Genomic DNA, 11,554 nt, shown 5'->3' on the forward strand with positions numbered 1-11,554 from the left:
CCAGCCCTGCTGCAGCCCCACACTGTCCTCGGCAAGGACGAGGACCCTGAAATCGACAGAGGCCCTGATCGGTGACCCGCAGCAGTGCCTAACGGATGACACCCACAGACGGGCCCCTGTGCTCCGATGAGACCCACTCTGGGAACATGGATGATGAAGAGGACAGTGAGTGGCGATGGGGACACATAAAGGGACGCCACCAGAGGGACAATGCTGCTTCCAGCCAGGGATGGTGGGGGGCTAGCAGAGCCTCCGGGAGAGTGCTCAAGCACCGCCAAACAGGAAATCGCTCAAAGCAGGTGACCTCAGAGCTCTCGAAGAGAGGGACTCTCAGGCCAAACACACTGGGTCTCTTGGGAGGGGAGAGGGTGGGTGTGTGTGGCCTTAATCCCCGGAGTCAGGGTTCTACACGCTCCTCAGATTGTCTAGAACTGAAAACACTGTTCTAACGACTGTCACCTGCAGATACGCAGCAAGAAAAGCATCAGAGGGGAATAAGCTTTCTGTCACCACTTACGGTGATCACATAAGGACAGGCCACTTACGTCAACTAGAGATTCTGACTGTCAGTTTTCAAGAGGGAAATGTCAGCTTCTATCAAACTGCCAGTCGAGCAAGTAAGTTAGGTTGCTGTGGGCAGCCTGCTGTCAGGGCAAAGGCTCACGTTCTCTTCAACAATAGCCTAACCGTCATCATCAAGAATAAAAATAAAACTGTACGACTCCAAGGTGTGGAAGCATGCTTCTAGATGAGCCAAGTAGGTCTGAGTGATGCTTTCACATCCCAAGACTCCAGGAGGTAGAAAGGTCTCACTTAGCTCACCAAACAGTGTATACTGGAAGATATAAATGCTTCCTTCTGACCACTTTCAGCAGCAGTTTCAGTTCCAAGAGTTTTTTTTTAATCTCATCCATATGTATCCATAAATTCTTATGCCCATTTAACAAAGAGGTTTCATTTAATAGAAAGCATACACCATGAGGCTGATTCTTAAAAAAAGACCCCAATGGGCTTTCCCCTGAGCTCTAGGAGAAATAGCCTTTATTATAATAAACCAAAATGAAAGCTTTTTTGAAAGGAAAGCACTTAACAGGCAGCTTCTTCCGTGTTCCCAAGGCTCCTGTCATGTTTATCTTGGGACAAAAGCTAGAGGTATGGTATGACTCATATGATGAGAAGTCATCAGCTGAAATAAGCATCAAGTTGGGACACAGAAACTGTGGTCTGCAGTGAGCACATATCCTTGGAGTAAAAAAAAAATTTAAATCCAGTATCATGGACCTAAGCAAATGAATAAATATGCAAAAATTCCACACCTGACCCCCAGAGACTTAACAGCATTTCTGAATAGTGATCATCAGTGAAAAATCTTGGGCTTGGCACTTCCGCAAGGTCTTTTCTCAATTTTTCTTTAAAAACAGAAGAGCCAATTTCTTGAGGTCTGGTTACTTGAGGCCTTCTTTTATTGCAGGCCAAAGTAATCTGTCAGTACTGGCTGCCAGGGATGCTGTGTTAAGACAGATTCTGAGGCAGTATCCAACCTCAGGAAGAAAAAGCAGTGATCAGTTAATAGGGGCAGACAGCTGGGCTGTCACATGCTCTCATGTTCCTTGTTCCGGACCCTGTGTAAAGGCCAGTGGCGTATCTTTTTTTTTTTTTACTTGCATCTAATCTATATTAGGGTTTAGCGATTTGATGTTAGAGATCTAATTCTCTCCCATGAGCAAAAAAGCCTCCAAACATCCTAGGAACCAACCCTAATCTTTTGGTTGGGGTTGGGCCCCCATAAGGTGGACTATCCTGTCTGGGTCAAACGGTGATCATCAAGGTGATGGCCATGGCTCCCCACAGGCATAAACAATGCATACTAAGGGACGTGCAAGTGAGTGTTTCCAGGAGGTCCCCAGACTCACTGCCTGTGGCAGAGCCTCGTTCTTGGAAGCTCTGGTCCCTCCCTAAAGGGCTTCATGCTCTAAGAGGAGCCTGAGAGGAACACACTCTGGGTCTCTACTTTCAAAGCCCTCCCCACAGTTTGGAAACCTCAGGGTGGGCCTGAGCCCCTGCCAGTGAAGACACTCACCTATCATCTGGGCAATGGTCTTCTCATACTCGGCCACTATTTTCCTGTAAGAGAAGTGGAAACGGGTTGGTACTGGGACCACACAGTGGTTTTTACTTTCACGCAGGTGCCCACGTGCTGGACATCCACAGCCTGACCACTGTCCAAGAGGACAAGTCCTTTGGGTCCCAGGTGGCTCAGAGGTCGAGGGTCCCCTCCAACCTCAGCCCTCTCCTGGCACACCCAGGTAGGCTCACGCTCCCAGTGCACGACTCTGAACACATCACTCCCTCGTATAACACAAAACAGTCTGTGTCTCTCCACTGCCCACTGAGAAAAAAATAAGGCTAAAATGTCAGCCTGACAGTCGAACCCTTCTGTAACCTAGGCCTGATCTTCTTCATCAACTGTACCTCCTTCCATGCCATCTTGTGAATACAGTGGTTCAATGAGAGCAAATGATTTCTTACCTGCTCTGAGCTTTCTTACCTCTATGGCCTTGAACATAGTTGTTCACTTCCCCTCTATCTCCACCTGTCAGAATCTGTTTCTCAAGGTCCAATTCAAATGCCTCTCCTCCAAGAAGCCTTCCCTGATTTCTCTTTAGAACCCAAGAACATTTTCTTTTCTTTTTAATTTGGCTTTGGTCAAGTTACTTAACCTCTCTGAGGCTTCAAACGGGGCTAACCATCCCCTTAACGGCTCTGGGGAGAAACAGATCATGTGTCTCTAGACAAAAGCACAGTGCTTGGCACACAGCAGGTGCTTCACGTGTGGTAGATGTCATACTTCTATGACTATATGCAGAAAATGAAAATAAATCACTCGAGTGAAATTTGGAAGACACTCTAAATGTTTATCCATTGAGACTGGTGAAATTAATTGTATTAGACCCTCATAAGGACTGTCAAGCAATTGAACAATAAGATTGAGATGTATAAAAATCTGTCTAAATTATGGAAAGTTAAAAAAGAATGTAGGGTCACGTACACTTCTATACTGCACTGAAGAAAAAAGGAGGTTATACTGATACCTTAACACCTTTGGGATCAGAAATGCAAAAGTCTAGGAAGGATATCCCTGAAATGGTACATAGCGGTTACCTGCGTGTGGAACCAGAGGCTGAGTGGGAAGGAGATTTGTTTTTCATTGTAGGTATATTTTGTTGTTGTTCAGTCGTCAAGTCGTGCCCAACTCCCTGTGACCCTACAGGCTGCAATGCACCAGGCTGCTGTCTTTCACTATCTCCTGGAGTTTATTCAAACTCACATCCATTGAGTCAATGATGCCATCCAACCATCTCATCCTCTGCTGCCCCCTTCTCCTCCAGCCCTCAATCTTTCCCAGCATCAGGGTCTTTTCCAATGAGTGCATTATTTAACCCATGCTCATGGAATTTTAATAATAGTGATATACTAAGAATCCTTGTAGAATAAAGAGTAACTTCTATAGAGGACACCGTTCACGGGGCCACACCAGTTCTAGCTGTTACTGAACCACAGGTAAGCATTTCCCAGGTAACCAGGAAGCCCAAGTATCACAACTGACCTCATTTCCATCACTTCCCGCCTGCTTTCTTCATATTTATCTTTCCACTCTGAGACCTCTCTCTCCTTGGTTATGATCTAGTATCAGGGTGAAGAAGAGGAAAGGTTAGTCCCAGATGAGTCCATTCTGATGTGAGCAATTCACAGACCGAGACAAGGAAACATGAACAAACATGTGATTAAAACTTGCTACACCAAACAATTATTGTACTGAGAGAATTTCCCCAAGCGTGACAGAAATAAGCCATACACCAGACTTTCACAATGCCCTTGAAGAGCAACAAAAACGTGTGTGCTTTTTTTTGTTATAAATCAGACAAGGCCAACAAACGCTTATTGAACAATAGTGTCCACGATCAAAACCCACGGTTTGCCACCTGTCTCTGCCAGCAGTGGTCAGAGGAGAAGGTCTGTGTCCAGAGATGCTGGCTTTGTGGGCCATGGAGATGTATGTTTATTTACAAGTGGCAGAACGGGAGCTTTTCGCAGGCACCCAGAGCTGGCCCTGCCTTCTTGGAGGCCCCTGCACGCCACAGTACCTCTGCCCTGGCGATCTGGAGCGCGGAGTCCAGGTCAGGCTGCTGGAACAGAAGGCCTGCGGGTTTCTCCACCTCGGCCGTCCCGATGCGGGAATACAAGGCTGTTTTGGAGATGGAGACATCCGGTGGGTGAGCAGCTTCTCTCTGTGGAACGGTTTTTAATTTTAAAAAGTGAACATCACGCTTCTGACAAACAGAACTGCATTCATCCTCTCTCACGAATGGGTCAGTTGTATGGTTTTGAAACAAAGAACACGAAAGTATGAGAAGATGCTAAGACTAATGAATGGGGGAATGCCGGATACAATCTATGGCAGTCTATCATTTTGCACCTGCACAGGCTAACAAAGAAGCTAGTGGCGGAGGCCTCCCCGGCTCCTGGCCCCTGGAGTCAGGCATGTCTGGTGTCTGTGTATCACTGCTGTTTATCAGACACAGAGGCATTTAGCCACAGCGAGTATTTACCAAGGCCACCTTCCAGCAGGCACCACTTCCAAAATAAAAGCCTGACGGTGAACAATGCTGAATTCTACTCTACATTTGCCTCGTTTTGAATAACCACAGATCTGATGGTTTTGTGAGACTGTCCACATTTCAATTTAGAGGGCATCGGTTAGCCCTCTTTGAAAGTATGTAAGTCATACAAAGTTTTAAGACCTACTGTAGATGGCAAGCAATGTCACCTTCAGAGAATGAGTTTCTAGATGCCAAAAGGTAAGCGTTACACTGGAGTTCAACAGTGTCAATGGGAAAATAGAAAACTGGATTACTGACAATATCCATGTGCGCGAATGTGTGCAAATAAGACCCTCGACAAGCACTGTGATTCCCCACTGTCCATAAATGACACCGGACAGTCACCAGGGAGGAGAGGTCTACACTGACCATTCTTCCTTTTGCACAAACGCTCAGCCGTTTCCAACACACTTGAAATGCAATGTTAGGAACATCACCAACCAGCGCAGCAGGGTTGTCAGTCTAGCTCTACTGCAAAGAAACGCCAAACCAATCACACTCTCAGTCCCATTCATTAACCTCCTGGCCCGTTGTGTTGCCAAGGCAAACCTCCACCCTGGTTGCTAGAGTCTGATTCGATGCAAAGCAATGGTGGTCCAATGGGAGGAGGGCAACTGCTTCTTCCTTGGGAAACGTGTAGAAGAAACGGAGCCGTGAACAGAACAGTGATGTAGAAAAAAGAAATGTGGGGATGGAACAGTGAGGACTTATCATGTAGATGGAAGCAGAGATTAAAGAACCAGTAGTAAGTGGGAAGCAAGTGACCTGAAGGTGCTTGAGCACAATCTCTCTCTTCAATCATGGGAACAGGCATGCTTGCCCTACCGTGGCCTCAGAGACAAGGAACCTGAGACAGCTCGGAAAACACAGGTGGAAGCTTAATGGATAGGACTGGAGGTCACAGGGTTAGGACCAGTTAGTTGTACACATGCACGGTGAACTAAGTGGTTTACGCTGTCCCGGAAGCAAGCATCTGCTGCGTGGCTGTCACACCTCAGCCTGATCTCTTGAGTATCTGGGTTAACTCTCACATGGGGCCAGAATGACTGCAGCTCAGAGGGGAGCACACAGTTTTGTTCCACCAGACATCAGGGATGCCCACTCATCAAGTGGGATGCCAGGATCCTTCAGCCTCAGGTCCTAAAGGTACTCCGTGGCAGGACATTTGGGCAGAACAGCTAACAGCCAGAGCTAACAACTCTCGAGAGCAGGCAGACTGACCTCTTAGAAGAAAGAGGGCCACCAGATTGGAGGGCAGAACCTCTCCTGTGTAGGGGTTAATCTGTGATGTCTGCAACGTTTTCAATATTCTGCTTGTCAAAAGGGAAACTTCTCAGGAAGTAAATCGAAAATTATAATGGCATCAAGACTCAGTACTTACATTTATCATGAAAGTTCAAAAACATAAAATTCTGAAGAGGATTTTTAAAAAAAATTGTTCCTATCACTTAAATAAAATAAAGTGTTCTCTGAAAAAAAATCAGAATAAAATTTCAAAATGGAAAGAACATCCTGGGCCCTCTGATGATGAAAAAAATGAGAATCTAAATAAGATTTGGCCAAATCATTTCCCAGAATGAGATTCAATTCTGACTCCAAATAAACCAGCTCTCTGAAGTGGAAGAGAAAAATGAATGAAAACCAATTTTACCGTACTGGGCAGAAATGAAATACGACCAATGCAGGAATTAATGGCCTTTAAGCTGCCTCATGTCCTTTGTAAAACAAGGACGGGGATGAAAAACAAACAAAAGGATGAGCTTTCTAAGTAAATGCAAATGGTAAGTAAATGCAAATGGTTACTACCGACACAGTGATTCACCATCACTGGTCATCCTGGCCACCTGAGTTTTCAATAAAGAAACATGATGACTTCAGAGCCCATCTGAATTATCACCCAAGTATCTGCATGTCAGTGAAATTCAAGATACACACCCTGGTTTTCTCTTACAACCAAGGATTGTTTTGAGCTGAAATTAATAGCTCTGTCTCTTCCTGATATTTTAAGATCAGACTTAGATTAAGTTTTATTTCTCTCACATAATCTCCCACTTGCTACTTTAGAGGAGCCAGGAAGCCCCTAGAATAGCAAATTAAAATGTGAAACGGCCATGACTCAGACCACATGGGTCCACAGGGGACTATGCCTTCAACCCTCTTCCTCGAACCTTGATCCCTGTGGGGACCCCGGGGGCACTGTCACCCCAGTGAGACCTACAGACACGCCTGGGGTCCTTCTGGCCTTGCAGCCAGGGGCTGGGGGCCCTGCCCCTCACCCGGGCTCACAGTCCTCCTCGTGGCCGATCAATCCCCTGTTGCCAGGCTTACGGGAAGCTGCCATGTCCGGGACCAAGGCAGGATCGCTGTCCAGGGGAACTGGGTGGCACAGCAGTGAGAAAGCACGGGGGTGGGGCCCAGGAGACGAGCTCGGGCCATGGGTCAAGGTAATGGAGCTGGGCCAAGGTCATGGAGCCTGGACACAGGCTGGACGCGTGGGGGTGTCTGGGCCACACGATGCCAGGTCAGGCAGAGAGCAGCCTCACCCTGCTCCTGTGCTACCCAAGTCTGACAACGGGAGGTCTCGAGCTCAGGATGACAGACAAGAGGAGGGCACTTGATGTGTGGCCTTTATCCACTTGCACAGGAGGCAGTGCCAAGGCCAACTGGCCACTCCATCCCCATGGATCAAGACATGGCCTCAGGAAAGAGGGTGCAACAAAGTGAGAGAGTAGCTGACATATACACACTACCATGTAGAAAACAGATAGCGAGTGGAAAGCTGTATAGAGGTGTGGGATGGGGGCAAGGGGGGGAAGAGAGCCTCAGAGGGAGGGAATATACGTATACTTATAGCTGACTCACGTTGTCATAGAGCAGACAGCAACACAACATTGTAAAGCAATTATCCTCCAATTAAAAAATAGATTAAAAAAGCATGCATCTAAAAATAATTAATTAAAAAATATAAAATATAATGTATTCTCCCTTTAAAAAATAATAAAATTTCTGGGGGAAAAAAAAGGCAAGGCCTCAACCCTCAACATAGGCTGCAGGTGATGACCACAAATTCTCGCAACTGGGCAATAAGCTGAAACCCGCGTGCGAGCCCTCTGTCACTGCTCTTCAGATGGTCCCTGTGGGTTTGGGGCATCACGTGGTTACCCGCATGGGGGCCTGGACACAGCAGGAGAAAGGGACCCAAGGATATCAGGCTGCTCAGCAATGACACAATTGCCCCAGACCTGACTCCTCCTTCTCCTGCTGCGACAAGCCAGGTCTCTGCCTTCATTGGCTAGGACTCCTGCAGGAACCATATACTAGGAATAATGCCCTTTCCTGCCCAGGGAAGCCTGTTTCTAGGACTACCTCTGGTCCCAAAGCTTGCCATTTGTATGATCCCTGTTCCTAAGTTACCCATATACAGCCTTCATTCTTTGTATAGGGTCCTCCTCTTTCCAAAAGGCCAATAGCTTTGGGCACCACAACCAATGTCTGTTACACACACAAATGCAATCCGTCCCTGAGTCCTGCAGCCCTTGGAAAGCCATGCAAACGGGACTCTGAGGCTCTATCCATCTTGGTTCAGTGGTGAATTCAGGGCCGCGGCACCGCGGAGCCAGGGAGCGGTCAGACTTACCCCCAGGAGGACACCACACAGCCAGAAGCGTGTGGAAGGAGAGCAAGCTGCAGTCTGACACCCCAGCCCCTGGAGTTTCCTCCATTTCTAACCTTTTCTGACTAATGAGGAGGAAACCCCATTGCAGTCCCTGGGAGGCTGGCTTTGCTGATCCTCAGTCTAAAGGGAAACGTGAGTGAAGCTGCCCCAAGGAGCGACCGGAAATCACCCTTGTCATATTTCACAATGCTTTTCATCCCCTCGGTGTGAGTATTTTTTTCATTCTGAGAGATTTCATTTTGTGTGAGCCACAGTTTAAGACCACGCTGCCAAAAAGATGGGGGCTGTGTCACTTGCAGCTGAAATATACGGGCAGCAAAAAGAGCCAATTGGATATACAGCTGCTGTTTTCTCTTTCTATACATCAACAGTTTCCAGTGCACTAAGGGACTATCAAGCATCTCACGAACAAGAAACCCAGAGGGACCTAATTGGCTTCAGGCAAATGAATCACCCTAGGGCTAATTAACTATAGGAAAGAGCATCTATTTCCCATGGGCCAAGGTCCCTAGATAATAGACTTCTTACAAAAGTGGTACAAGTTCCTACGGTGGAGGAAAATACTCCTCATACTCCAAGACCCTATGGAATCATGCTTTTAACACGCCCTTCTGGAGAGAGCGGGTGCTGTCTCTCCGAACTAAACTCAGGAGATTCACGTGACAGCACTTTCTAAATCAGAATCAGGACACATGGTCTGAGAACAGGCTGTAACTGCCTGGGAGTCAACTGCTGGCCATCTCTGAGAAAGCAGGCAAGGGTACCACGCAGTTCCAAACACTTCATACTCAATAAGAATTACTTAGAACATGATTCTGCCACAAACTTCTGGACAAGAATAAATTGTATTCATAGTGACCAAATTTCAAGTAATTCATTCTGTGTTTAATCCACTAACCAAGAATATCAAGAAATAAACCTAAGGGGGAAAAATTCCTTACTGCATAACGTATTCTAAAAATCTCATTTCACGGAAATTTAACCCAGGTTTACGGGCTGGCCACAAGAACAAGGACACCAACAATTAGACTTTACATTCTTGTCTCAACTCTGGGTACCAATGTTCCTGGTATGGATACCCATGGGTAGACATCTCAGAGATGTCTCTGGAAGGTGGGGGGGTCCCTGTTTGGCTCCAGGAGGACAACATGCAGGGGGCCCTCAAGGCAGGAGCAGCATGAATTCCTGATCCTGTATCAAGGATGAGAGATGGCCCTGCTGCTAGGCAAGCCGTCACTTGAGACGGACGGGCAACAGGCTCCCATCTAGAGATGTGAGCACTAGCTCCTGGAAAGCCAGTGAATCACCATCAGGCTATTAATTTGGGCTGGCTCCCAGGCTCCGTTTTCCCCATCAGTTAAACAGGACCTGGACCTGCCATGAGGAGAGATGCTGGGAGTGTCTCATTAGGAAACAGAGGCACCAGTGAAGGTCAGCGCCCATTCACTGATCGCACACCTACTGTGTGCCACGCACAGTGCCGCTCTCGGCACATCACCTACTGTCCTCACAGCAACCCGCAAACTCGCTGTTAGCCTTTTGACACAGATGGAAAACCTGAGGCTCACCCACTGGTTCAAGGCCACACAGTGCACTGGGGCCCAGTTCTTGTCTAACAGCCCGGGTTTTTACTGGGCTGCCACCTGGGGATTGGGTGTGGGGGAGGGAATGAGGAGGCTTCTCAAACTCCAAGGGCACCCGTCAGCCCTGGGGGTGGGCTGAACCTCCATGGACCACGTGCTGTATTGCACAGCAACAGTAACTCATCCCAACTGTTGAGCAAAATGACTCCAAACTTGGAAGCCAGCAAAACAATCTCTACAGGGACTGTCAACATCATATTCTCCTCTAGAGAAAGGCTGGCAAACTATAATGAGAAAGCAAAAGTGTGAGTCGCTCAGTCGTGTAGGACTCTTTGCGACCCCATGGACTGTCATCTACCAGGCTTCTCTGTCCATGGGGATTCTCCAGGCAAGAAGAGTGGAGTAGGTTGCCATTCCCTTCTCCAGGGGATCTCCTAAACTCAGGGATCAAACCTGGGTCTTCTGCACTGCAGGCAGATTCTTTACAGTCTGAGCCAAACTATAGGGTGTGGGCCTAATGGCCTAATGCCATTTCCTGTAAAAGGGGTTTACCGGGCCCCAGCAGATCCATTCATCCAGTGCTGTCCACTGCTGCTTTGGCAGAGCTGCAGAGTTGAGTAGCTGTCAGAGATCAGACAGATACCTGCAAAGCCTCAAATATTTATGCTCTCTACTTGCAGAAAAGGATAGCTTTTTTGTAATCCTCTTGACCCTGGCCTAAGGGTCATCTGACATGTCAAGAAGGTCTTGTTTTCACCTATTTACTACTGATTAGGATCTAGTCTCAGTATAATCATTAGTATTATTCTATAATAACTGTAGAAAACAGAAAAGCTGCAAATTACTTTTCATCAATAGAGAAGCAAATGATTTCTGTAGGAAGAAAAAAGAACTTCAAAGGTTAGGATTTATCTGTCCTCTTTATCTATTAATAGATTTAACCAGTTTTATATCTAACTTTACAATCTGATTCCAGTTTCCTTACTCCTCTGACTGTACATGAGTTTCTCGTATTTTCCTCCATTCAACCAGCTTTATCACCCGCCCTGCTTGGTTCCTTCCTAACTGAGTGGACCAGATCTTAGACATGCGCTCAGTGTGTACTTGTGCACGAGTTACGCCTTTTGCTTTTTTGGAGATATCATCCTTTGTCGAACACCTGCCTGGCCATGGTTAGCAAAGAAGCTTCTGGACCACACAACATTCTCAAGAGGCAGCAGACAGCAGCAGCAAACCGGTACCTTGGAGTCCTGGCGGCTACGGGCAGCCAGGGCGATCTGCCTGGCCAGCTTCAGGGCTTCTATCCGCATGATGGCAAACTCTAACTCCTCCTGCCGGAGGGGTGGGAAATGAGCAGACCGCAGGGAAAACGCAGCGAGACAGGACGGAAATGTTTGTCCACATCCAAGAAACGAATGGGCCACGTGAATGTGTTGTGACAGGTACTCGGGAAAACACACGCACTGGCTTTCTTTCACAATTAACACCTCAGCAGATCATGAAATAGGTGCTTAATTTCCTTTTTTTTTTTTTAATCACCCTTTGGAATGTCTGTCAGGAAGTATTATGCCGTCAAATATGAAATGATTTTTAAAATGAGATCAGAATTTTTAGTGCACTATTTCCTTCGATTT

At 47.0% G+C, this 11,554-nt stretch overlaps 1 protein-coding gene across 21 annotated transcripts in view; it reads right to left on the reverse strand.

The window, feature by feature from the left end:
- The window catches only part of TACC2 (transforming acidic coiled-coil containing protein 2), a 228,785-nt gene that overhangs the window by 8,795 nt on the left and 208,436 nt on the right, over window positions 1-11,554 (reverse strand). For 14 of the 21 annotated variants that reach the window (XM_081534294.1, XM_081534239.1, XM_081534276.1 and 11 more), the window contains 4 exons: window positions 11,162-11,251; window positions 4,146-4,289; window positions 3,608-3,684; window positions 2,081-2,124 (listed from right to left, as the gene is read on the reverse strand). In XM_081534294.1, coding sequence (XP_081390420.1) covers window positions 2,081-2,124; window positions 3,608-3,684; window positions 4,146-4,289; window positions 11,162-11,251 — 355 coding nt within the window. The remainder of the gene's footprint in view (window positions 1-2,080; window positions 2,125-3,607; window positions 3,685-4,145; window positions 4,290-11,161; window positions 11,252-11,554) is intronic. The other 7 variants (XM_081534324.1, XM_081534314.1, XM_081534304.1 and 4 more) reach the window with 1 other exon arrangement.

The sequence above is a fragment of the Giraffa tippelskirchi genome, chromosome 2, assembly GCF_054371585.1.
Source record: "Giraffa tippelskirchi isolate mGirTip1 chromosome 2, T2T-mGirTip1v1.2.pri, whole genome shotgun sequence".
Classification (NCBI taxonomy): Eukaryota; Metazoa; Chordata; class Mammalia; order Artiodactyla; family Giraffidae; genus Giraffa; species Giraffa tippelskirchi.